This window comes from Pan paniscus, chromosome 9, assembly GCF_029289425.2.
Source record: "Pan paniscus chromosome 9, NHGRI_mPanPan1-v2.0_pri, whole genome shotgun sequence".
Classification (NCBI taxonomy): Eukaryota; Metazoa; Chordata; class Mammalia; order Primates; family Hominidae; genus Pan; species Pan paniscus.
This window is the reverse complement of record NC_073258.2, coordinates 96,008,190-96,033,542: the sequence shown is the minus strand read 5'-3', so window position 1 is coordinate 96,033,542 and position 25,353 is coordinate 96,008,190. Positions and strand designations below refer to the sequence as shown.

At 40.2% G+C, this 25,353-nt stretch overlaps 2 protein-coding genes across 5 annotated transcripts in view; one reads left to right on the top strand and one right to left on the bottom strand.

Moving 5' to 3' along the window:
* Positions 1 to 8,551, top strand: part of SESN3 (sestrin 3) — a 66,572-nt gene extending 58,021 nt beyond the window's left edge. For both annotated transcript variants that reach the window (XM_055094770.2, XM_003828412.6), the window contains one exon: positions 739 to 8,551. In XM_055094770.2, the coding sequence (XP_054950745.1) occupies positions 739 to 825 (87 nt within the window). In that variant the 3' untranslated portion in view covers positions 826 to 8,551. The remainder of the gene's footprint in view (positions 1 to 738) is intronic.
* ENDOD1 (endonuclease domain containing 1) overlaps positions 1 to 25,353 on the bottom strand; it is a 125,891-nt gene that overhangs the window by 35,859 nt on the left and 64,679 nt on the right. For all 3 annotated transcript variants that reach the window (XM_063608237.1, XM_003828413.6, XM_034933565.3), the window contains exon 3: positions 21,148 to 21,323. The gene's annotated coding sequence lies outside the window, so the exon portion shown is untranslated. The remainder of the gene's footprint in view (positions 1 to 21,147; positions 21,324 to 25,353) is intronic.

Here is a 25,353-nt window from a genome sequence, read left to right as displayed (position 1 = left end):
ATATTTATATGTTTGCTCTAGATTTTCTTCCTTTTCTAGATTGTATCTAGAAATTCTCTTTACTCTTCAGGAGAATATATCCAACCACATATCCAACTGGTATAAATATATCAAAAGAATATAATATTAAAACATATTTTTGTAGTAAATTTTGAAAACTTGTGGATACCCATTTTAACTTATCAGCCGAGATGTAACCCCGAAAGAAATGTTCTGCAGTTTTATCTGAAAGACTCTAGGGAAGCTATGTATGTCTAACAAGTATCAAACACTAATCAGAAACTTTAAACATCAGATTTTCACTTTAGTATCTTTTAAGTAAATACTAGGAAAAATTTTTTAAAGCTTTTCACAGGATAAGCATAAACTGTTAAAAAAAAAAAAAAAAGAGGGCTGATTTTTAGCCATGTAAAATTTTATAACTAGAAAGAAATGTAATTTGTAGGAAAATTATAATTTATAAAAATTAGTTTTATTTTATAACCCAACAGATTGACTTTACAAAAATAACAACTTTAATAAAGTTATCAGAATTTTTTAGATTTTGTGGGTTATTTTTACTGCTTGCAGAGCCATTAGACACAGGTTTGAGTGTTGCATCATGAACATGGATAAATATGCCTAGGTGTGTGTGTGTCTATATTGCTTATATACACATAAAAAAACCTTTGTGAATGTCTAATAAGATTTTCCAGGTGTTTATAATGGTTACTAAACTGATAACATTTTCACTTCTAGGTTCATGTCAATCTACTTTTAATGGAAGCACGAATGCAAGCTGAACTTCTTTATGCTCTTCGTGCCATAACTCGGCATTTGACCTGAAGTATCACCCAAGGAAAATGTCATACATGTGTAAAGACCTTTCACATAAGATAAACATCGAAGCTATTTGTGATATAGCATCAAAAATTATTCAGTTCTCTAGTGTCAAAGTTTAGCCGTTTGTTTTTTGTTTTTGTTTTTTGCGGCTGTAATGTGCAATGATGTGTTTTATTTTTCTTGATGCTTAACATTACTAACAATTGCAAAAATAATACTGAGGAGCACTACTTTGCATTGTTTGTAGTTGGAGTTTTGGATACTGATCATAAATCATGAATCTGGCGTATTAATGCTTAACTTCAGCGCTTTTGGGTTGTGTGTATGTGTATTTTTTCTCCCCCCACCCCGCCCTTTTTTTTTTTAAGAATAAGGACAAGTGCTTATAATCTGCTCAAGCAATTGTTTTTCAGATATTGGAATTCAGCAAAGAGTGACCTCTCTGGCCATTCTAAAATTTTAATGTTGTGTCCTAAATCTGGTGGAGGAAAAGCATGCGCTGTTGAACCAAGCTGCTCACTGGACACATATTTGTGTCCCCAGGAGATTATTTGTCAGGCACTGTTTTTTATTTGTTTGTTTGTTCATTTATTGTTGTTTTACTGCTATTGGCGATAACATGAAATGTGATACAGCTATTGCCCATAATTTAATGTGAAATTAATCATGATGAATTCTATAGCATGCTACTGAAATGCCAAATTCAGCTATTTTCTTTCTCTTCTAAAATGGAAGTTTCAGTTTTCCATATCAGATGTATATAAGTGGAATTATACACAATCCTATCACTGACAGTAATTCTCAGTCACCTTAAATAATCAGTGCTCACAGTGCTGCTTACAGTTCATTTAGTTGGCACATATAAACCTGTACCCACACAAGACTGACCAAAAATTTTCTTTGCACATTTTTCCTTTCTCATAGTTTTTTTCTATATTTCATTAAGCAAAGGAAGGTTAATATGCCTATTTTTCCTGTTAGGCTTTTAGAAATTATTTTCCATGACTTTTGTTCTTATAATAGGTTAGACAGTTTATTATTCAAAGGTAAAAATTGTGTTTCTATGCATTAATGTGATTGAACTACAAAAACAGAGTGCAATATGTTCAAAAAATACTCAACTAAACTTTCCCCCTGTCATATCACTGCAAAAGTGTCCTTTTAAACAGAGCCATAAAGAAATTTTTTTCAAATTTCTTTATTGCACAGGCTTTTTTCAGTTTTACCTTTCTGGGATTGAACAATGTTCCTTTCATAATGCCAAAGCATTCCCTTCCCCAGAAAAATCTCCTTGGACAACTGGTTTAAAAACGTTATTAAGTCATAGGGGAGGAATAAGCGGCCAAAAAGTCACATTTTTGCATTGGTTTACGTTGCTTGATTAGACTATCTTCAGAGAGCACAACATTATGTGTTTATAGCTTTAATTTGTATTATGTCAACGAACCAGTGAAGTGCCTAAAGAGATGCTTACAACTATCCAGTAGGACACAACTGCACTGCTTTTTAAACACTTTTTGGTTAGTTAAGGGTGACTTGAATTGTACACATACATACTAATTTTTGAAAACGTATCCATTTTTCATAGTAAATAATATAGATAAAATTTTCTGTTAGAGTTCCCGCAAATATTTCATTTTAGACTTACTTGTGATATAAGATTTAACTTTTCTTTTGTGAAAGAATCGTGAACTAGTGTTTCATGAAATCATTTTCCTCTTCCATTTATCATCCTCTTCTGGTACAATATATTGGGTTGCTTTCTTTTAGATTTTGTTCCAGATAGGAAAACAAATATGACTGTATACTTATTAACATAAGGTAGTTCTGCATTTTTGGATTCCAGGATCCTGTTTGAAATCTTCCATGTGAGGAAAAAATTACTAATATTTTTAAAGACAGGGTGGTTTATTTAAAGAGATTATTCAGAGAACTTGTGCCATATCTCGTCTGTTTTATTGCATATGCCATATGTTAACTTTTATTCAATATTACATTATGTAGATATGTAATACAAAGAAAATATTTAGGAGAATGGCAAAACACAAATGGCAACATAAATGTCCATTTGACTTACCTAACTTCACAACTTTCAAGTTGAGGATGTCATTTATTCTTTAATTTGTTTTTTTACTAGATGCTTTCAATTAATAGCCCTATATTTTTGTGCAGGCGAACTGTATAACAGGATAAAAAATGATTTGTATGTATTGAAAAGGAGGAGAAATTCTCACAGAACACCATATGAGCTTTAGACCAAAAGGGGAAACAAGGTTTAAGTAACTAAAATGGCCACTTAGTTTGTGTTTTTTTTTTCCCTGGAAATGTAAGTAGTTGGAGTTTAGGCTATGGAAATATTAGTGCCTTTAATAGATCTCTTTCCTTGCAAAGTTTCTTTTTAGCTCAGCATTGATCTATCTTATCAATAGGAAAATAAGTTGACTTGGAACTATAAACAAAAACAACACCATATATTTATGAACCTCAGTGAACCAGCCTAGAAAAATTGACTTCTGCAGGTGCTAAAGCACCTACTAATACGCAGCATGCACAGCATTTCAGGTTGTGAATACCATTTTACAACGAGTTTGCTGTTAACTCTCTTTATCCAATGCAAACTTGAAATTCTGATGCGGTTTTCCAGGGTGGTATTTTTTCAGAGTATTGAATTTACTATTTAGTAATTTATAGTATAGCTTTTTATATTAAAATGTGATATTTTTTAAAGAGATATCTGGTTCAATTGGTATAATGACGTGATTATGCAATATGCTGATCTACACCTTGCGCTCACATTGTGCCAAACTTAAATGTGCAAGTGTACGTGAGAAAAGCACATGTGAATGTGAATTCTTTAATTCTTTGCTTATTATGTTAAAATTAGTCTTCATAGTCCACTGATGTGTATGCTTGAATAATGTCTATTTACTTTGGAATTTCAAGATTTCCAGCTTCAATGGTAATTTACAACTTCTCAGATCACCTTAAGAAATATTGAGATACTCTCCCACCTGAAAATAATCTGTTCTTTAACCCACCTGACTATGGGAGTAGCCAGGCAGGTGCCTCACTGGCTTCTTCAGACGAGGCTTCCTCAGGTGGATATATGACTATTAGGGGAAAAGAGGCTTTTGAGACAGCTTATTACCTCCTTCACCTTTTTGAACTAAGTACATTGTCTCAGTCCCAGTATGAATTTGTCCCATTTGGGGTATTTTTAAAATAAAAGATGGCTAACATGGAATCTGGGGCATAGCCTTGGCCTTTAATTATGGTTGTAAGCCCAAATAATGGCAGAGAAACACAGGGCTGTTTTTACAACAGAAAACTCAATATAAGTTTTATATAAGAATCATAAAATTTGAACCAGAGCTCCTATTTAATTGTTATAATGTCTCCTAAAGATCTTAAATGCTTCTAAAAGCTAATTATTATTCCAGAGCAACATTTTCCTTTTCCCCCTTATAAAGTTTTTTTTAAAATCCAAAATCTTAGATTTCTGTGCCACAGCAAAATAAAATGATCAACAAACAATTAAAGATCTGTACTTAAAATAGTACACCATTTTTAGTGGAGGGAGGGTGCATGCCTATATGATGGTAAGATTCTTTTGAACTCTAAGGACAATTCCTCATGGAAAAAATAAATTTCAGTGCATATTATAAAAATGATTTGCACTGTGTTAGCAAAATAAGGTGTTTTAGGTTGTATTTTAAAGACAATTCTAAATCATTTCTCTGGAAAGCAAGACCTTAAATTCTTCTCTTTAATAGAACTGCTTTTATGCAAAGAGATGGTCTTAACATGGAGTAAACAGTACATAACAATAATGTTTGTTATGTAAATAGTATATCACATTTGCTTAGTAGCACAATTCAACAGCAGACTGAAAGTCGTGGCTCCTCTGCTCAGATTGAGTTTTAAGTTACCTAATTTATGTAATCAGAATCTATTCTAGGTGGCCGTCAACGTAAACTGTGTTTCCCTATTATATCCCTCTGGAGACTGAGAATCAAATTAAATAGTCTTTCTTCAAAGCAGTACTGTAACATGAATGTATTTATCTCAGTCAACAGAACTTATATGCCCACTGTATGTGGAGCTTATTTCAATGCTAATTTGGCTTAGTTAACAGACCTAGAATCTGCCCAGGTGAGACCTAGAACAAAAATGGCTGGGGTGAAATGGATAAGAGAGGTAGAGGTATATGTCAAGGCAGAGCCCTATGAGGAAGGAAGAGTTTTCAAAGAATACGAGGAACATAGTGCTGAGAGTGTGGCTGCCTTCAGCACCATACACCTAATCTAGAGAAAATATTTCCCATGTGGGAGGTCCTGTCTGCATTCAGTCCACCCTTTTCTGCCTGCTTCTTCCTCCAAGTGCCTCAACCTCTACATGCTCACTCTCCTCCCCTTCCCTCAGCCCATCTTGGTCTAAGCAGCTTTCACAATCCAAACCAAACATCACCAGCCACCTGCTGATAAGTCACCAGCATTTACTTTCCTGAGTTACTTTTTCTCCATTCATTGAGACTATGGATTCATCCCAACTCCTTCTAAATCCCTCAACCATCCAGCTATATTTTGGCTAACCTTTGCCCTAGACACTCTACCAGATGTTAATGCAGTATCAAGTGTAAATTGTGTCACCCTATTCTGTTCTACCCTTTTCCCTGCTGCCGAAATATCTTGCTCTCCTCTACCTCATCCCCAAAGAGCCTATAAATTCAGAGTATCCAACCTTTTCATGGATTCACTCACTGTTGTTCAGTAATACAACTTCCATATTTTAAATAAATCATAAAAGATTTTTGCCTTCTATCAAAGTAGGAAACTTTATATTTATACATGATACAGAAATTGAACTATTTCTATCGTTCAGAATTTAGCATATAACAGGATTTTAAAGTGATTGAATTGCCATCCTAACTTGGATTTGTATTAGGTTATGAATACTGTTGTTAGTCCAAGCTATTTGAATGTAAAGTTAAAATTCTCCAGCAATCCAGAATGACTTGTAACCCTTCAGTGGAATGGGAAATTTCTGGCATGCAAATAGGGTGGTGTTCCAGACATTTGTTTTATTGGTGGTGTTTGGGCCTTGAAACACATTTCTAATAGAATGACATATGGCAAAGGGTATTTAGATGGTCCTATGGGATCACAGAAGCCCATATGATTTAAAATATAGATAAAATAACACAAAATTGGGTACATAAGGGTTTAACCAGGCTTTCCTGGGTTAGACTAAGCCTCTAACCTCTGTTCCTATCCTGTTCTTATGGGAGGAAAAAAATGTTCCATGGGATGAAAAGAAAATGCATTGACTTTGTAGTCTTTATTCTCCTAGCCGCACTTCAGGTATATCCAGAAGGAAGAGGAAATGCAAAGAGGAAGAAGATGTAATAGTTCTTCTCTCCAGCTAGGTGCACTTGAGGTTGTTCATAAATGTAAAATTATGTCAGGTTTCTAACATGGGACACTGCACACAGTTGTCTGACCTGATGAACCATCCCATTTGAAAGTATAGATTATTATTATTTCTTGTAGTATTTGGTTGTTTTCCATCTCATTCATGAACAACTGAACCTGATATTAGTATCCAATAAATGCCTTTCAGGGCTCAGGAATGAATTGACGTCCTAGTTAAGAAATGAGACTTAATAATGGAGACTGAATGAGGCGGTTTGTATTAAATTATATGCCATGAAGTGTTCATTTTAGCTTTAACCTAATTATGACTGTACCACCATGAAGTACAGAATGAAAAATATATTTATATATATATATATATATATATGGGGGGAAACAGAATGAATATCTGATTCTTTTGAATGCTTGTGGAAATCTTTGAGATCGTGCAGGGCATACCACAAAATAGCCTTTAGAACAAATACCCAATTTTACAGTTCATAGGACAACATCAAACATTAGTAAGTCTAAATAAGATGAATAGAATTTTTGTTATGTAAATTTTGCTAGAACAGTCTATTTTCTTGCACCCCTCAAGTTAACCTCTTAAAAAAATGAATGTATAATTTCTACCGAAAGAATATCAGAGAGAATCTCTCTGGCCTATAGTGTTAAAATATTGTTCACAAATCCTGATTAGTTAAGTGCATACATTATGAAACTTACAGAATAAAACTTATTATACATCTCTTTCTTAAATTAATATCTTTACACATTTTCAACTGGCTCCCCAAGTCTGATAAGGAAGGATTAAAAGAAAAAAGAAATGTATTAGTTGGGTGGCCAAGGAGTTTCCTTTGTAATGTTGAGAGACTTCCGCTTTCTGAATTTCGCTGGTTCTCTAAGGTAAAAGAGTTAAATAGTACCCTTGTTCACCAAGGAAAGTGATCCAAACTATATATCTAGTGCAGATATTTCCTTTGCATTATTTAGTCTTCTCTGGAGAGAAAATACAGTTTCCCCTTCCTCTTTCTCTTCACATTTACTCTTTTCAACCCAAAATAAGAGACATAGAAAGCAAACCACAGCCAGTTTGGCATCTTCTCAGTGCTACTAGTATAGGCACATACACATACACAGTCTCAGCAAGGTTATAAAGAACCCTGTCAGGTCCACTTGGAACATGGCCTTGCTACTTGGATTAGCTCCTTTAAGCCTGAAAATAACTTTCCTGGTCATGGAAGAACTGGACGCATCTTTTAACTTATGAAATAGAAGTTGAACTTGAAAACTCTTTTTAAAAAATCCTGGTTTTGCAGGACAGCTACATAATGAATGTATATATTAAGACTGTAGCTGAATTGCACATGAAATCAGATTGCCAACTTCTTGACTTTCAACGTTAGACATTTATCCTTAAGTTGTGAGCGATATATGTAGCATGCTGTGAAATGTCTGTTATAGCTCTTTAATTCATCAGTATTAATACAGAATTATCTTTTGCGTTTCTTGGTACTTTTTATTCAATGTAATCAGAAGCTGTGATGTTTTGCCTTTGTAGTCCTGTGCTTTGTTACTGTAATTTTTTTTTTTTTTTTTACGAAGCACGTGACTGGACTAATGTAAGGCAGATGACGTGATCTTTAAGACTGCTATATATATCAGTCTCTTACTCTATAAGGTTTTAAATTAGAATAAGCTTTTATCAAATAGATAATTGATGCAATTTAGGATTCACGCAAGTTTCAGTGTCAAATGGCGGTCTTATAGTTTCAATTCTGAAAATAGCAAACTTAATAAACAGCCACTTTAAACTTGTTCTGGCAAACCAGACCCTGCTGTAGATATAGTCTAAGGTAGTTAACCATATAAGCCTTTTCAACTCTTAATGCCCTCCACATGAATCAGCAGTTAAGAAGGTTCTAGAACCCATGAAAGCTTTTGTATGTATTACTAGGTTTTGTTTTTCTTATGTTTGCTGATTTTACAGTTCTGACTAAAGCTGACCTAAATGGATCAGTTTATGTGTAATATTCTAGTGCTTTAATGACTCTTTTTTTTTTTGGAGGGAGGGTAACATTATTTGGACAGATGCAGAAGGAACTGTTAGTGAGTCAAGACAAACACATCTGAAATAAAGGAACTGTGTATTAACATGTTAACAATTCATAACTGCACTTTTTATGACATTTTGAAAATCTATTTATAGGTACAGAACAATGGGTTTTGTTAAACTGTATCACATTTATACTTGCAGAAATTTATTTCATTGTTATTAGTAGGAATTTTATTGGTTCAATAAAATTGGCAAAACTGAACACCAATCATTTGCCTACTTTGTTTATACTGGAGTAGCATTCTCGCTTGGTTTATTTCTGCTTGATTATTGAGACATGCATTCTTAAAGATATCAGAATTATAGGAGTCATTATTTTCACTATTTTTTTCCTGACCCAGTTTCCTGGTGATATTTCTTATCACTCACTCAATATTCTATTGGTGGAATATTGCAAAAGTGTAAGTTGTGCAAAATATATAGTTATTGTTACCTTTTAAAATATCAATTGTGATCTTAGCAAGAGGCAAATTAACTTTATTATTGTCTCTTGTTAACCAAAGCAGTAATTAGAATGAGGAAAGAGGCATCGAACATAAGGTTGGATTAAAGGCCTGGATTAAAAAACCTAGTTTTTTTCATATTCTACTAGCTTTGCGACCTTGAAAGTAAATTAATCTCTATGATCTTTGATTTCTGCACTACATTCTATCAGGAGTAATACCTTCTTGAGATGGTTAAGAATTAGGTGATGTGTACTCATGTATTTGAAATATACAGCACAATAATGAGCTTGAATGGATAAACAAGCCCAGAGAATAGTGTTACTATTTGATATAAAGTAGAAAAAAAGTAATGGAGAGAGGAAGATGATATATGTGTAATGTGAAGTGGTGATAAGACTTCTAAGTAGGAATGTAAAATAGGCTTTTGGAAAGCTATAAGGGATGTGCAGTCTTTTGTGCAAGTTTTCTAAGGAAGGACCTGACTTTTCATTTATCTTAAATTCACATATTACGTAAAAATTTATACCAAAGGCAAGATTTCTTCCTTTGTGCCATGTGTCTAGCTGTAATGGGAGATCAGTGGAAACCAGCTGCTTGCTGATTAGAGTCTATCTTTTGGCTGGGTGTGGTGGCTCATGCTTGTAATCCTAGCACTTTGAGAGGCCGAGGCAGGAGGACCTGCACTTAGGAGTTCGAGACCAGCCTGGGCAACATAGTGAGACCCTGTCTCTCAAAAAAAAAAAAAATCTTTTTTTCAATAATATGCAACGCCAGGGGAGACAAAGGACAGGGTACGTTGGGCCAAACTCAGCTAACAACCCAGTCCTTCTACAAGTTCTCCCCCAATTCAAAATCAGGCTTTTGACACTAGTTTCCCCATGAATTTATTAACAACTTTGAGCCATTTTTTAAAGTAAAATAATACTTCATGTTTATGTGTGTACTTTGTCCTTTCACGTATACAATTTCATGTAATCCTCACAACTTTGTGAAGAACAAATCCTCACAATAATTTTGCAATGACGATATCTTCATTTTATAGATGAGGAAATTAAGTCACAGAAAGCTTTACTAGTGTAAGAAAGTTGGTACAGTTTTTAGAATTGGCACAGTGGAGATTCAAATTCTGGTCTTTCTGACATTTTTTCTACTGAACTTCACTACCTTAATTCAGCTTAAGTTTCTTGTTGAATGATATAAATGACCATGCTATCTGCATGACATTTTGCTGAAAAGTAAATGGATGATCCATGATTCAGACAAGGTTAGATAACTTTCCTTTCTGGCTTACTTGCAACAATTTTACTTTTAAAGAATAGATTTTTTTCCCTCTGGTCCTAAATGAACTTTTGATTCAAAAGATGGTCCCTGAGGGGAAGGTTCACAGACCAGGAGATAAAAATCAGCACCTGTGAATTTAAAGGCTAAAAATTCTAAGAGAACAATGGGCCTGATCCTAAAGAAGACTCAGGAAAACTTAAAACTGTGTTGCATTTCTATTTTAGGAACATTCTACTGTATGGTAAGAATTATGAATTCAAGTCATACTTTTTAATACATGTAACTTTCTAACATAGGCTTCTCTTTCTGTGGATTTAGATGAACATCTCAGAAAATGTCTCTTCTCCCATAATCTCATGTACTTGCATGTTTCAAAACACAAATGAGCCCAAAACCTTCCCATAAAAAAACTCTTTAAAAGGAATTTGAGGCAAGAATTTTTTTTTTTTTAGATGGAGAATTGCTCTGTCGCCCAGACTGGAGTGCAGTAGCCCGATCTTGGCTCACTATGACCTCCACCTTGCGGGTTCAAGTGATTCTCCCACCTCAGCCTCCCAAGTAGCTGGGACTGTAGGCACTGCCACCACACCCAGCTAATTTTTGTATTTTTAGTAGAGACAGGGTTTGGCCATGTTGGCCAGGCTGGTCTCGAACTTCTGACCCCAAGTAATTCGCTCGCCTTGGCCTCCCAAAGTGCTGGGATTACAGGCGTAAGCCACTGCACCAAGCCTTGGCAAGAATTCTTAATACTCTTTCCTACACAGGAATGCTCCTAAAATAAACAAACAAATCCGTCATCTTCACATCTAGGTGAAATTCAGGAAAACTCTCCTGGTTACAGTACTTTTCAGCACACGTTGACTCTCTCCTTTACTTGCTAAGAGGCACATAGTGCACACCTCTTGTACACCCCTTCACAGTCACCTTGCCCATTTCTAACTTCAGTGCTGGTGTGGTGGCAACCAGTTCTCTGCAAACTTTTGCCCAATTTTCACAGATACTGCTCTCGTGGTCCTGGACTGCTTACTTCTGGCCTCCTGCCTCGGAGCTTCCCTGAGTGCTTTTGGTAGGATGCCAGAGGGTACTGCCTTTCTGCTAAGTATGCACAACCAAAAGTGCAAGAAGTTAACTCTGGCTAACCCATAACCGGTGCTTCCTTTCATTGCCCAAGCCACAGTTTTGAAACTTAGAGGATTTGGTGGGATTGAGCACCAGTCCAACTCTATCAGTTGTCCCTCCTTTCCTATTTCACCCCACCTGTCCTTCACTCCTGCCCACCTCCTTCAACCCAGTGGCAAATAAACCTTGGTCTCAGGCTTTATTTCCAGGGGGAAGCCAGGCTAAGACAAGGAAGTACACACAGGGTAGGGGTTTAGAAATTAGTTCCTAAAATAAATTCAAATCTCAACTCCAGTATTGCTAATTGTCTGCCTTTGAACAAGTTACTTAATCGTGTGGTTCCTCAGTTTCCTCATCTGTAAAATGCAGAGAAAAGCAATAAGAAGGAAGACATAACCCTTGTCCTTAAGAAGAGGGAAGTGCAGGGAGCAAAACAGTAACACAGGCATTGGTTGGGCATTAAACAGTATAGAAAATAAGAAGATAATGGCTTGTACATGGGGTCATAAAAAAGCCATCATTTATCAAGGACCTTGTAAATGTTAGAACTTTTAATACAGTATTTTTATTATAATCATCCTGGAGGTGGATATTTTCCCCATCTTAGAGAGTTAAGAAAAATAAGCTTAGCAAAATTAAGCACCATGTCTGAGTCTAACAGTAAGTGAATGGTAGAACTGTTCTCAGATTTGTCTGAATTTACTTGCTATTTTTCCCCTCTCTTTGCAACATAAGGAGGAAACAAGCACACTTTTGTTTGGGGTTATCAGTGAAGGGTTTTTTAAGCAGAAGGCCATATTTAAGCAGACACCATAGGATTGTTAAGATTTGGATTTGCAGAGACTGAGGAACATCATGTTGAAGGTAAAAGAGACAGAGGAAACAAAAATCCAGAGTGTGATGTTCAGGCCATATGTGTGGGACTTCACGTTACAAGATGAATTTGGAAAGTATAGTTTGGTCAAACAGTGCAGTGTCTAAAGGTTATAGGATAAGCTATTTGTACTTCTTCACTTAGAAAAGGAAGTGAAAGCCAGATTGAGGCAGATTTAAAAAGGAGCCATTTTCAATGAGTTTTTAGCACAATGATGTGTCCCACTTTGAAACAACAGCAATCAGAGACTGTCTAGAATTTCAGGGCAGCATAAAAACAGGATCTTCAAGGTAACCATAAGGCATTCTTTGAGTATGTGGGAATTTTCTGAATATCTCGAATAATTTCCTGAATACATTGCACATCCCCCTTGATGTACATCATTGATAAAGTATAAGATACTCAAAGCAAACTGTTGACATGCAAGGCCTTACCTTCCCAGGTATGTGCACACAAACTTTTTTGATGCCTGGGAGCAATATGATAACCTTCAGAACTTGATGCCTTGTAACTAAGCGTTAGGTAAACAGGTAAAGCTTGGGTAATGGATGTAGCTGATTGTTTACATAACTGGCCCCAGTGGATGTAGCTGATTGTTTGCATAAATCCATACTCAAACATTTTGGAATGTGACTTTACAAGTTCTCTCATCAAGAGGTAGAGTCTATTTCTGCACTCTTGAATCTGGGCTCATCCTGTGACTTGAATTGGCCAATAGAATGCAGCAGAAGTGACACTGTATACGCTGCAGACCTAGGCTTTAACAGAGTGCATGCTTCTCTCTTTCTGGATCCTGCCATGCCTGGGCTAGTCTGCTGGAGAATGAGCCACCTGGAGCAAGCTCAGTTGTCCCAGATGCTCTGGCTGAGGCTCAGCACATGTGAAAAAAACCATCTAAGACCAGTAAAGTCAACTAGCTTACCTAGAACTGACTGGAAACTCATGGAGGTACCCTATCAAACCCAGTTAGACCAGCAGAATCACCCAGTCAATCCACCGACTCATGAGCAAAACTTGATATTTACTGTTGTGCACCATTGAGGTTTTCTGGTTGTATATTACACAGTACAGCATTGTTGTAGCAATAGATAACTGACAGGATGTAAATGCTGGAGGTGGCCAGTGCTTTATCCATAGAGAATCTAGACTGGAAATTTTCTTCCTTATATCACAGTCTATTAAGGATAGCCTTGGATAGTCTTAGGGATTTTTACTTATATTACTAAACCAGAGTCACTATAGTTGGTAACTTAATAATCAGCCCTTTGCTCATCTCTGCCCTCAGAATGTTCACCTTTGTGGAGTTGAAATATATCACATTCCTGTTAAGCTTGTTCTTAGGCCTTCACCCTCAATGTTTTAGACCCTAAGCATGACTGTACCCATACCTGGACTGGTACAATTAGGACAGAAATACTCAAACTTTCGAATATAAGAATCACTGAGTGTGATGGTTGATTTTGTGTGTCAACTTGATTGGGCTACAGGATACCCAGATAGCTAGTAAAGCATTAATTATTCTCAGTGCTTCAGTGGGCACTGAGCCCATCCCTCTTCTGCTGAAAGGGAAAATCAAGTGCCCTGGCATTTCACTAGAATTATTGGGCTGTCCCGGTTGTGTCTCCGAGGGTGTTTCTGAAGGAGATTGGCATTTGAGTTGGTGGACTGAGTGGGTAAGGTCTGCCCTCGGCAAGGGCAGCTGCCATCCAATCAGCTGGATGCCTGGATGGAACAAAAAGATGGAGGAAGGGCAAATTCTTACTTTCCCTTCTGGAGCAGGGATGCCCTTCTCCTGCCTGGAGTTCTTGAATGTCAGAATTCCAGGTTCTCTGGCCTTTGGGCTTCGAAATTTGCTCTAGCAGCTCCCTGGGGTCTTGGCCTGCCCCTCAAAGTGGGAGTTATGCCATGCCATTGGCTTCTTTGGTTCTGAGGCCTTTGGACATGGACTGGACCATGCTATTGGTTTCCCTGGTTCTCCAGCTTGTGTATGGCCTAATGTGGGACTTCTCAGCCTCTATAATCACATGAGCCAATTTCTCTAATAAATCCCTATATATGTATATACATGGACAGAGAGACAGAGAAAGGTTCTGATCTAGTGAGTACAGCACAAGGACCCAGGAACCTCCATTTTTTAAAAAGCATCCTGTATAACATGGTCATACTCCAAGGGAAAACGGTTAGATTATAAAAGGACTAATGTAATAAAAAGGTCTAAATGTAATAAAACTTCAATACAGGTACACACCACAGAAGAATAATGGAAGGCTGTAAGGAAAAGAAAAGAATTTTAAAACAGCAAACCGAACCACAGAAGGACAGGTGGACACAGAGGCAATCATGAAATCATGAATGGGGGTAGGGCACAAGAGAAAAACATCTTTTTCTCCTGACTGTTCAATGAAGGTTCCTGCTACACTTTTTTTAAATTAATTAATTTATTTATTTATTTATTTTGAGATGGAGTCTCTGTCGCCCAGGCTGGAGTGCAGTGGCACAATCTCAGCTCACTGCCACCTCCGCCTCCTGGGTTTAAGCGATTCTCCTGCCTCAGCCTCCCAAGTAGCTGGGATTTCAGGCACCTGAACCATGCCCCGCTAGTTTTTTGTATTTTTAATAGAGACAGGGTTTCACCATGTTAGCCAGGATGGTCTCGATCTCCTGACCTCGTGATCCCCCCACCTCCGCCTCCCAAAGTGCTGGGATTACAGGTGTGAGCCACCGCACCGGGCCCCTGCTACACTTTTATTGCTACCCCGGGTGGAATTTAGGCCAAATTAATAGTTCTCAACCATACTGCACCTAGAGTCATCTGAAGACCTGAGAACAAACCCCAACCTTGAGATGCTGATGTAATTGGACTGAGGTAAATCCAGTGCATTCAGTTTTGAAAAGCGTTCCTGGTGATTTCAATGCCTGATACATTTTGAGAACCACTGGACAAAATTGTATTATTAACTCCACCCAATAGATATCTTCCTAACAGCAAAAATAACTGCAGCTCTGATTTACCAAACTGGCCTGCAGGTGAAATGGAAAGTCAACAGCTGAATTAGGCAGAAATGAGAAAAAAAAAAAAAAATCCAGCTTTTTCTAAGACCACATCTTTAGGGTTGGTGCCTAAGAAGTGCTAGAAAGGTGAAATAGAAACAGGCACCCATTTGTCACATGACACCTAGGAAAGAAATGAAGTGCCTGTGCTTGCTAGTGAGCAGAATACTTTGCATACCGAAATCATTCTAGATTTTTCTGTGTCTATATGCATTTTGTGCACTTGAAAGTATGGCATATGGGTTATGTAATATTTTTTGAAATTACACTCCTCCCTATAATTTGCCAGTGAGAATGCTTGTCTAGTATTTCAGATATTTCTTGAATGCATGGATCCCATGTGACATACAATATTCCATCAAAATAAGATCTAGTAGCATTTCTTAAAAATGAAATAGACTATGGTAGATTACATTCTAAGCCGTGATTATCAGACCGCTATCTGAGCATCAAAATCTACAGGAAATCTTGTTAAAAATAGACATTCCTGGAAACCACCGTGACTTGCTGAATCAGAATGGGAGGTGAGGGGCTCATAAAATTTCCCGTTTTACAAGATCCCCACACAACGTTTATTCACTCAGCACCACACCAGTCTGCTTTTGGAAACCATATGTCTTTTGGGAGCAGCCTCTCTCTTCGACAACACTATTCACAGAGTTACACAGCCTTAAATCCACCTTGACTGCCTACACTCTCTTTCTGTGTTCCATATATAGCTGGGAAACTGACAGAGTTTCATGACGTTATTAAAGGAGCAAATCAAATAGAATTCAGAAGACGCGACATCAAAGATGGATTTCCCAAGGTGAAAACAAACGCCCCATGACAAACCTGTTAGAAACTGCTTTTGAAATGGAAGTTACTGAAATGGAATTTCTCAAACGGCAAAAAACACCCTTAATACTCTTGATACACATTTCTGAATTGCTTTTCAGAAAGGTTGTGCCAATTTACACCAATGTGCATGAAATGCCCCTCCCCTTGGTCATAAGCACTTCAGACAAATTGCATCTCCTTCATGAATTTGTACAGTGCTGGCCGTGGTGAGATGAGAGAGAAATACTCTGTGAATGGACTAACGACTCAGGGAGGGGCAAGGCCCAGACAGCCACGGGACTCCTGGGCAAGAGAGAAGGACCCTTCTTACCACTTGATTGAAGTGGAGATTCTGGGTAGTGTTCAAGAGAAGTGCGGCTGTCCAACCTGGCCAGAGTGCAGCAGTACTTAGGTCTCCAGCTGTGGCCCAGAGTTGGGGGATGCCTCTTTTTTTTTTTTTTTTGAGACGGAGTCTCGCTCTGTCGCCCAGGCTGGAGCGCAGTGGCGCGATGTCCGTTCACTGCAAGCTCCGCCCCCCGGGTTCACGCCATTCTCCTGCCTCAGCCTCCTGAGTAACTGGGACTACAGGTCCCCGGCACCACGCTCGGCTAATTTTTTTGTATTTTTAGTAGAGACAGGGTTTCACGGTGTTAGCCAGGATGGTCTTGATCTCCTGACCTCGTGATCCGCCCGCCTCGGCCTCCCAAAGTGCTGGGATTACAGGCGTGAGCCACCGCGCCCGGGCGGGGATGCCTCTTATAGAGTAATCTCTGACAGAAGCAGCTCCTCTAGGCTGAGGCCAGGAGCTATCCCTGGGGAGGGCCCCCAGATGGGGTACAGGGAATGACCGGGAGGGTAAGAGGTAAAAAGGAGTTGGGCCAAGTTAGGAGTTTCAAAAGACCTTCACTCTAACTTGAGGCAACAGGCATATCAGCGAAGAAGTCAAGTTAGCTCTTATGCCCTCGCATTCAGCTTCCTGGTGCTGTTATGATGCCTCTAACTGCTCAGGACTGTGCCCACCCAGCTTTTCCAAAAGGAACATGCCCCTTCTTGTCTGAAAATGGTAGATTCTAACTGACTCCTTCCATCAAGTGAGCATCTTCTCTCTCTAAAACAGGATTCTGTAAATAGAACTACTCAGTGCTGGCCGTGGCCCCAAAAGGATTCATTCAAGAGGTGGCAATGTGTTCCCACATTGCAAAGTGAAATGATGGCACATTAAGGATTTGCAAAAGTGGTGATCCCAAACCCGTTTTGGGAGCCTTACTTCAACCCCACTCCTGGCTATGAAAGAGTGGAGGTTGAAGAGGCAAAAAGAGAGGGTTTGTTTAGAAAGTGCTATGCTTCGAGTTCCGGCTCCCTTCAAGGAGTTCATTCTGAGGCATTTGTACAAATCTTGTGGAGTTTAAGGAACAATATAGACTGGCATTCAATTCCAATCTAAAAGAAAGCATTCAGGCAGCTTGCTGCCCATATAGGCATGCAAACCCAAGAGAGAGGACAGCCACAAGAAAAATTGCCCTTCCAGTATTTGGCAGGGCAAGGATATGTGAGCTCTCTGTAGGTCAAGAGAAGACCTTGGAAGGTAACCAGGCTGGAGCTGTCTCGAAGGAACACTGTCCAAGAGAGTGGCTTGCCAGAGTGAGGTGCCTCCCAACACAAAGACCAGAGACTGGGGGATCATAAGAGATCAGCCAGAGAGTGCATTGCCAAAGTCAGCCTACTGTATGGTCTGGGCTACAAAGCCTTTAAAGCCCACACAAACAAAGGATGTTGGCTTTTTTTTTTTCTTTTTTTTTTAGATGGAGTCTTGTTCTGTCACCATGTTGACACCATGTTAACCATGTTGATTCAAGCTGCAGTGCAGTGGTGCAATCTCAGCTCACTGCAACCTCCCCCTCCTGCATTCAAGCAATTCTCCTGCCTCAGCCTCCTGAGTAGCTGGGACTACAGGTGCACACCACCACGCCAGGCTAATTTTTGTATTTTTAGCAGAGATGGGGTTTCACCATGTTGGCCATACTGGACTCAAACTCCTGACCTCAAGTGATCTGCTGGTCTCGGCCTCCCAAATTGCTGGGATTACAGGCATGAGCCACCACACCTAGCTGGATGTTGGCTTTTATTGTAAGAGCAATGGAGGCTGTCAGAGAATTGTGTGTGTGTGTGTGTGTTGGGGGCGGGGGATGGGTAATGATAGTGAAATGATCAGATTTGCATTTCAAGGATGCTCTGACTGGAGCATAACAAATGGAGGGGGACCAGAACAGAAGCAGGAAGGCTCATTAATAAGCTAGTCAGGTGAAAAGAGCAGGCAGTGAAGGCTACAGTACGAACAGCAGAGATGAGGAGCGGTAGGTGGATTTGAACAATAGGTAAAAATCAACAAGTCTAAGTGATTGGCTTGCGGGGAGGGTAAACAATAAGGAGGCGTCAGGATGACTCCTTCGTTTCTGTCTTGCCCATATTGCTGCCTGATGCAGCCATTTACTCACAGAACACTGGGAAGGAGCCAAGTTCTAGGGAAAAGATCACGTGTATTGCCTTGATAACTTGGGAATCTGAGATGCCTTTAAGATCTGCAAAGATGTCAGGTAGACTAATTGAAGCTTTATACCTGGGTGAGGGTTTAGGAAAAAGCGAGAGATAAAGGTAACCAAAGAGCCAGTCTTGAGGGATCCCAATGCTTAAAGGCCAGGAAGAGGAGAATGCACTAGTGGGGACAAAGGAGAGAGAAAAGGAACTGCCAGAGTTGCAGGAAAAAAGACCATCTGCCACCCCAGTCCTCAATGCTGGCTACAACAGGAAATAAAATGGATGTGGCCCCTGCCATATGGAGCTCACAGTCAGGGGAGTGAGAAGGTGGATAGTAAGCAAGAAAACCACGAAATTATAAAACTACAAATTGTAGTCAGCATTATAAAGGGAAAGACAGAGAATAAGACTGAATTGTGGGCTGGGCACGGTGGCTCATGCCTGTAATCCCAGCACTTTGGGAGGCCGAGGTGGGTGGATCACCTGAGGTCAGGAGTTTGAGACCAGCCTGACCAACATGGTGAAACCCTGTCTCTACTAAAAATACAAAAATTAGCCAGGCATGGTGGTGCATACCTGTAATCCAAGCTACACAGGAGGCTGAGGCAGGAGAATCTCTGGAACCTGGGAGGTGGAGGTTGCAATGAGCTAAGATTGCACCACTGTACTCCAGCCTGGGTGACAGAACAAGACTGTCTAAAAAAAAAAAAATGAATTGTGGGGCAGGGAAGAGTTCTTTGTGGATCTGCATTAGGATGCTTATGAGTGGCAGCTGTCCCCAGGGAAGTGTTTGGAGAAAGGAAATTGCCTGGCACCTGTGGTCTGCTTTCCCACTGTAGCCCTGTTCTTCTCTCCCCAGTTACTTCCCAGGAGGTGCCTGGAACCTAAAGAATAAGTGTCCTTGAGCAGTGAGTGTCTCTGAAAAGAAGGGAGCGAGGAACTTCAGAATGGACCCACAACAAAAAAGCCCAGATGACCATTAATGGGTTGGAAAGATGCTATCACAGGGCCTGGTCCCATTGGAAGATGTTTGGGCTTTTCGCCAAGGCCTGATGACCTCCACCACCTGATCTGAGACTGCCCCTATAACAGCAAAGCCCTTGATCAAAGCAAAATGACCCAGAGAGTTTCAGGTATCCCACAGCTCTGCCAAGCAGATTTCAAAGAAATGCGAACTGAGGTTATCATGGGGATTTTGTGCTAAAGGAACCAGGGTATCAGGTGGCCATGCCTTCTCAGGGCCTGAGCCTTGGGGATACCACGCAAGTTCCCTACCCAAGCTATCTGAAATACACTCCAGCCTAAGGGTATATTTATTCACCCAAGGTCCGTGTCAGATTCCTTTATTAGGTTCTTTTATTTCTCTAGAAATAAACGGTGAAGTATAATTCATATACAATCCCATTTAACAAGGCAAATGGAAAGTGCTGTTTTAAAGCAGCAACCATAGGCATTGTGAGAAAGCACAAAGTCAAGGTTCGGGGCATAGGCTGTGGAGTCAGACACACCCAGGATCAACTTCCAGCTCTGCCCCCTACTTGTTCAGTGATGTTGAGACGGAGTCTTGCTTTGTCGCCCAGGGAGGAGTGCAGTGGCGCCATCTCTGCTCACTGCAACATCTGCCTCCCGAGTTCAAGCGATTCTCATGCCTCAGCCTCCCAAGTAGCTGGGATTACAGGCGCCCACCACCACATCTGGCTAATTTTTGTATTTTTAGTAAAGACGGGTTTTTGCCATGTTGTCCAGGCTGGTCTCGAACTCCTGACCTCAAGTGATCCGCCAGCCTCAGCCTCCCAAAGTGCTGGGATTACAGGCGTCGGCCACCACACCCAGCAAATTACATAATCTTTAATGCCTTCCTTCTTCATCTTTATGGGGATAATAGAGTTATATGAATGAATTAATGACACGGAGTTTAAAGCCTTTCTCAGTCTAGCCTGAACTCACCTTTCCAGACTCAGCCTGTGATTTTACTCCCTTCCCCCAAGCCACATGAGAGTCCCAGGCTGCAGCCACACTGGCCTTTCTGCTACTGCTTCCAGCCATCACCTTCTCTCTGCCCCGACCACGCTTCCCACTGCCTGGGTTCCCTCACACCACCCTTGTCTACTGAACTCCCACTCATCTTTCAGAGTGCAAAGCAAATGTCACCTCCTCTTTGAAGCATCCCCTGCCTCACCCAAGCAGTCAGCTGCACCTTGCTCTCTATGCCCATATACTTCCTCTACATCTTCTCAACGATAGTAATAAACACTCAAAGTGCTAAGCACTGAGCTTAAGTACTTTAACTATTTTAACTCACTAAATCCCCACAGGAACCATATAACACAGATTTTTATCACTAACCCCATTTTTAGGATGAAAACATAATGCACAGAGAAGCTAAGTAACTTGCCCAATGCCACACAGCCCACAGCAGAGCCAGGAAACAAGCCAAGCCCTGTGATGACAGAGCTGGTGCTTCTAACCACAGTGCTACACTGTGTACTCCTTATCCACAGGGTGCGAAGTCCACTTCCCCCAACAGGTGGGAGGGCCAGGGATTGCATTTTCTTCATTTCTGCATCCTCAGATCTTAGCACAGTACCTGGCACATAAGCACTTGCAACTTTCTTCCTCTCACACACCAAAACTAGACTATTTAAGGAAAACCAATAATTCAGTAACACTCACCCATGTGTTCTGGTCTCTTCTTTTTGGCCATAATTTCTGATTAAAAAATACTGCTCTGTAGTCCTGGCCAAGGGGCCTCATATAGTCTCTTTGAAGTTGATGAATAACAATGAACTTCTTCTAGTTCATTCAATTAAAAAAGAGAAGCCATTTTTTCCCATGAAGAAGTTTGAGGCCTAAGGGTAAAATAGAGACATGGATCTGTCACGACACCTTTTCCCACTGAAATGAAGAGAATCTGTTTATAAAGAAAAAAAAGAGTAAAAACAGAATTCAAAAGGCAACCAGGCTTCCAGAAGGGCCCTCCCTGGCCCAGCAGCTCCTGGAGGCAGTTGTGGAATCTAGAGTTGGAGGAAGTCTTGAAGAGAGAGCTCTTTGAAGGCACAGCTGGCTACAAACCAGTCCCGGAGCCGGCAGCCCAGCCCAGCTCAGCACATCTCAGCCAGAACATAGCTAGGCAGGCCAAGGAATCCTAAGAAGGGGATGATATTTTTAAAATCTTTGGCGTTAGCAAAACTGAAGGTTGCCTGGCCAGTGCTTGTCTCTTTCTTTTTCCCAGCTCAGTGTCTAATTTGTGTATTTCCAGGATTCCGAACCTTTCCCCAGCAGATCAGGTCTAAGTGCAAACGGTCCCTAAGTCACCCATGTTCCTTAGGCTTTTTCCCTCCTTAGAAACAAAAGGTGGACCTTTGCCAAGATTAAATGGCATTCCATTCAAAGCTCCAAGTCTGGCTCAGTTCAACATGCTCATGAGGAGGACTTTGAAAGTGCTATGGATAATTTTCTAATAAGGCACAACTACCCAGCAGGACTGAGACCAAAAAAAGAACCATCTTTCAAATGTAAGCTCTTATCAGCTCTGGAAAAAAAAAAATAGATGTTATTTAAGCCAAAGCTTAAATTTGGGCTAAAGCCTCAGACTTGAAAAATGCTCGAAGCCAGAATTGGAAGGTGACAGGGGTGTACCAAGGAAGCGTGGGGGTGGGGGAAGCACTGGTTTGTGATTTTACTTCCAGTCTGCGGTCACTGAGTTCACGAGTTTGTACACTCTTGGACCTGTCAGTAAGAAAGTATATATTGAGCATGGATGTTATAGCAAAGCTCAATATACCATTTGGAATCGTATGAGACAGGGTTGTTACCCTTGAGTACTTCACCATCTCACTAAGGAGAGAGGGAACAAAAATAAGCAAAGATCTTTTTAGGGGACTTGGCATATGGTAGGGGCCTCTCAAAGTCACTTCCTGTATTCCCTTTCAGGTGTTGGAGAGAAAAATGATGTGACCGCTAAACGTGTCCCTGGGACAGAGAGGAGCCAAAATTGACCATGGAAAGGGAAAGATCACTGTGGACTTGAGTGGCCTGTGAGACTGGCATGGTAAGAAGATGGCTATGGGTTAGGGAGGCCATCCATGATGAGCTGGTGGAGGAGAGATGGGAGGGCCCATGGTGGAGAGTGGTGAGAGTGAAGGGCAGAAAGGCCAATCAGGGGCCTCCAATTCCAGGCCAAGTGGTTTGGTTTAGCCCAGGTTTCAGATTAGAAGCCAGACTCTCTGATGGCTATGGATGTGTGAGTGTGAGTGTGTGTGTATGTGTGTGTGTGTGTTTCTTTTTTGCTTTTATTGGAGTTGATTATATATGTTTAAAGTCTGAATTGGAATGTCTGGGGTCAGGGAACATTTGCTCTTCAATTTTGAATTTAGCTTCAGGCCCCACTTAACCAACTAGTCACTTAATTTGTATGTTTATGTCACCTACCTGTGAAAATTCGAGTTTGAGGCCCCTGTCCTTCAGGTAACAGGGAACTAATGGATAATTTTGGAATGATGGAAATGGTATTTCATGATTATCAGGGTTGCCATATAAAATACAGAATGCACAGTTAAATTTGAATTTCAGATAAACAACAAATAATTTTTAATACAAGTATGTCCCATATAATAAAAATTATTCATTTTTAAAATTCAAATGTAACAATGTAACTGAGTATCTTGGCTTTTTGTTTTTGCTTTTTGCTAAATCTGGTAATCCGGCTCATGTGGCATATATAAAATTAATGGGAGGAAAGAGAAATGAGATTAAATGAGGAGGTTGTACAATAGTCTCAGAAAGACATGGATAATCCACTCCTTTAACAGGATGGATGGCTGCATTGGAGGTGAGAGACATTCACAAAAAAGAACAAGCAGAGCATGCCGCTTGGTTAGAGATGGGGAACAAAAGAAGAGAAGTAACCCCAGGGTTACAGAGACACAATTCACACTACAGCTCTGCCGCTTAATTACACAAGATACTCCCAGCCTTGGTTTCCCCGTTACCACTTCTAATGTGTCATAAGGAGTAATGAAAATGCCTCATAAATGCTGCACAAATGTCGGTTGTTGTAATAAATGCCCCAGCCCCATTCTTTTCAACACACACTATTACTGAAGCCGTGTCTCTTCCATGCTGTCCTTGTCTAATTATTTTGAACACAAAGGTAAAATGTCCCTTTGTTCCATTTCCCTATTGGCCCACACAGCTCGAACTTGTACAATTCCCTGTTCTCCACATGGGCACTCGCAAACACTCAGAGCTTCCTGTCCTTGGCAAATTCACGGACCTTTCCTCTGTTTTTTCAGCAAGCCATTGGTAAAAATGTGTATTAGGACAGAGTTGGAGACACAATAAGCCAGAAGCTCTGACCCTCGAGGTGGCCATCAGTCCACGCATAAACACCCTCTGGGTCCTGTCTAATGCACTATATCTGGACTTTGTTTCTCTGTGCCCAAACATCAGACAGAGACCCCCTGTGCAGATAACATGAGGCGATGGGGCCTGATACTGACTACCCCTGCTACTTTCTAGCTCGGTGTCTTGGGGCACATGGTGTAGCTTTTCCTGTAAGATAGTTTGTTATTTACTGTCCTTTTATTTCAATTGCTTTTTCCTTTCTTCAGTGTCAATTTTATGACTAATGGTTACACTAAAATTGTCTAAACCTTTTCTTTCTGGATTACAAATGATGGATTCATAAAATGCTCCCTCTGGCCTGGCTTTCTTCAAGTCACCTTGCCCCTGCCCTCAGGGAGCTCAGCTTCTCATCTGTCTCCAGAACTTCTGCCAGAATGCTTCACCTTTCCTTGGCCTCCGTTGCCACCTGCAGGAGCATTTGGAGGAGGGTTCTAGGACCCTAGATGCCAGAGAGGGAAGCAATAGGCATGTGAAATCTTGAGTTTCACCAGACAAAATCTCCTCACCTCTCTTGAGTTCATGCTGCAATATTTATGTTATTTATTTATGTTTATTTATTTGAGACAGAGTCTCACTATGCTGGCCAGACTGGCTTCAAACTGTTGAGCTCAAGCGGTCACTGCCACCCACCCCCTCTGCCCCCACCTTAGCTTCCTGAGTAGCTGGGATTATAGGCACACATAATCATACCCAGCAAAGCTCCAGTATTTAATCAGTTGAGTGACTTTAGGCAAATCACTCCTTTTAGCCTATTTCCTCATCTCTAGAAGAGTATTTGATATCCATAAATTTGCTTTGATAGTGATTGTAAATGGGTCATTCATTTATGTATTCACGAAGCAAACAGCATGTTGGATAAAAAGACATGAAAACATAAGAACCTGAGAGAAAAATCACAATATTACAGGGGCATCAGTCAAACCCACAGGAAATTGTCAGTTTGTTTTGATAGACCTATAAACAAAGTGTCACATGATCTAAGTCATGCTTCTTGTCTGGTGCAAGCAGGGAAAGCTTCACAACAGAGGTGACATATTAATTGGACTTGGAAAACCACACAGGAGTTCACCAGGGTTTGGAAGAACACATAGGAGTTCATAAGGCAGAGAGGAAGGGAAAGGACTTTCCAGAAAGGGGAAGCAATAAGCCAAAATGTTTTGACCTGCAGGTTGTTCCCAAGGAGTGACTGAACTCTTGTATCCTGCAGCAAGCAGGCTTGGTAGGAGAGAAACGTTAAGGAGAGAGGAATGTTGCCAATGTCAAGGGAAGGAGTGGTGAGGCTTGGCCCTGGCAGGAGTCTAGTAGGGGGATGAAGAAGAGGAGCTATGAGGCTGCAAGAAGAACATTGAATCAGGATGGGGAGGTCTGCTTCATGGCCCAGACTCTTCCAACCACTCACTATGGGACCTTGGCTAAGTTAACCACCCTCTCTATGCTTCAGTTCCCTCATGTGCAAGTGAAGATAATAACCCC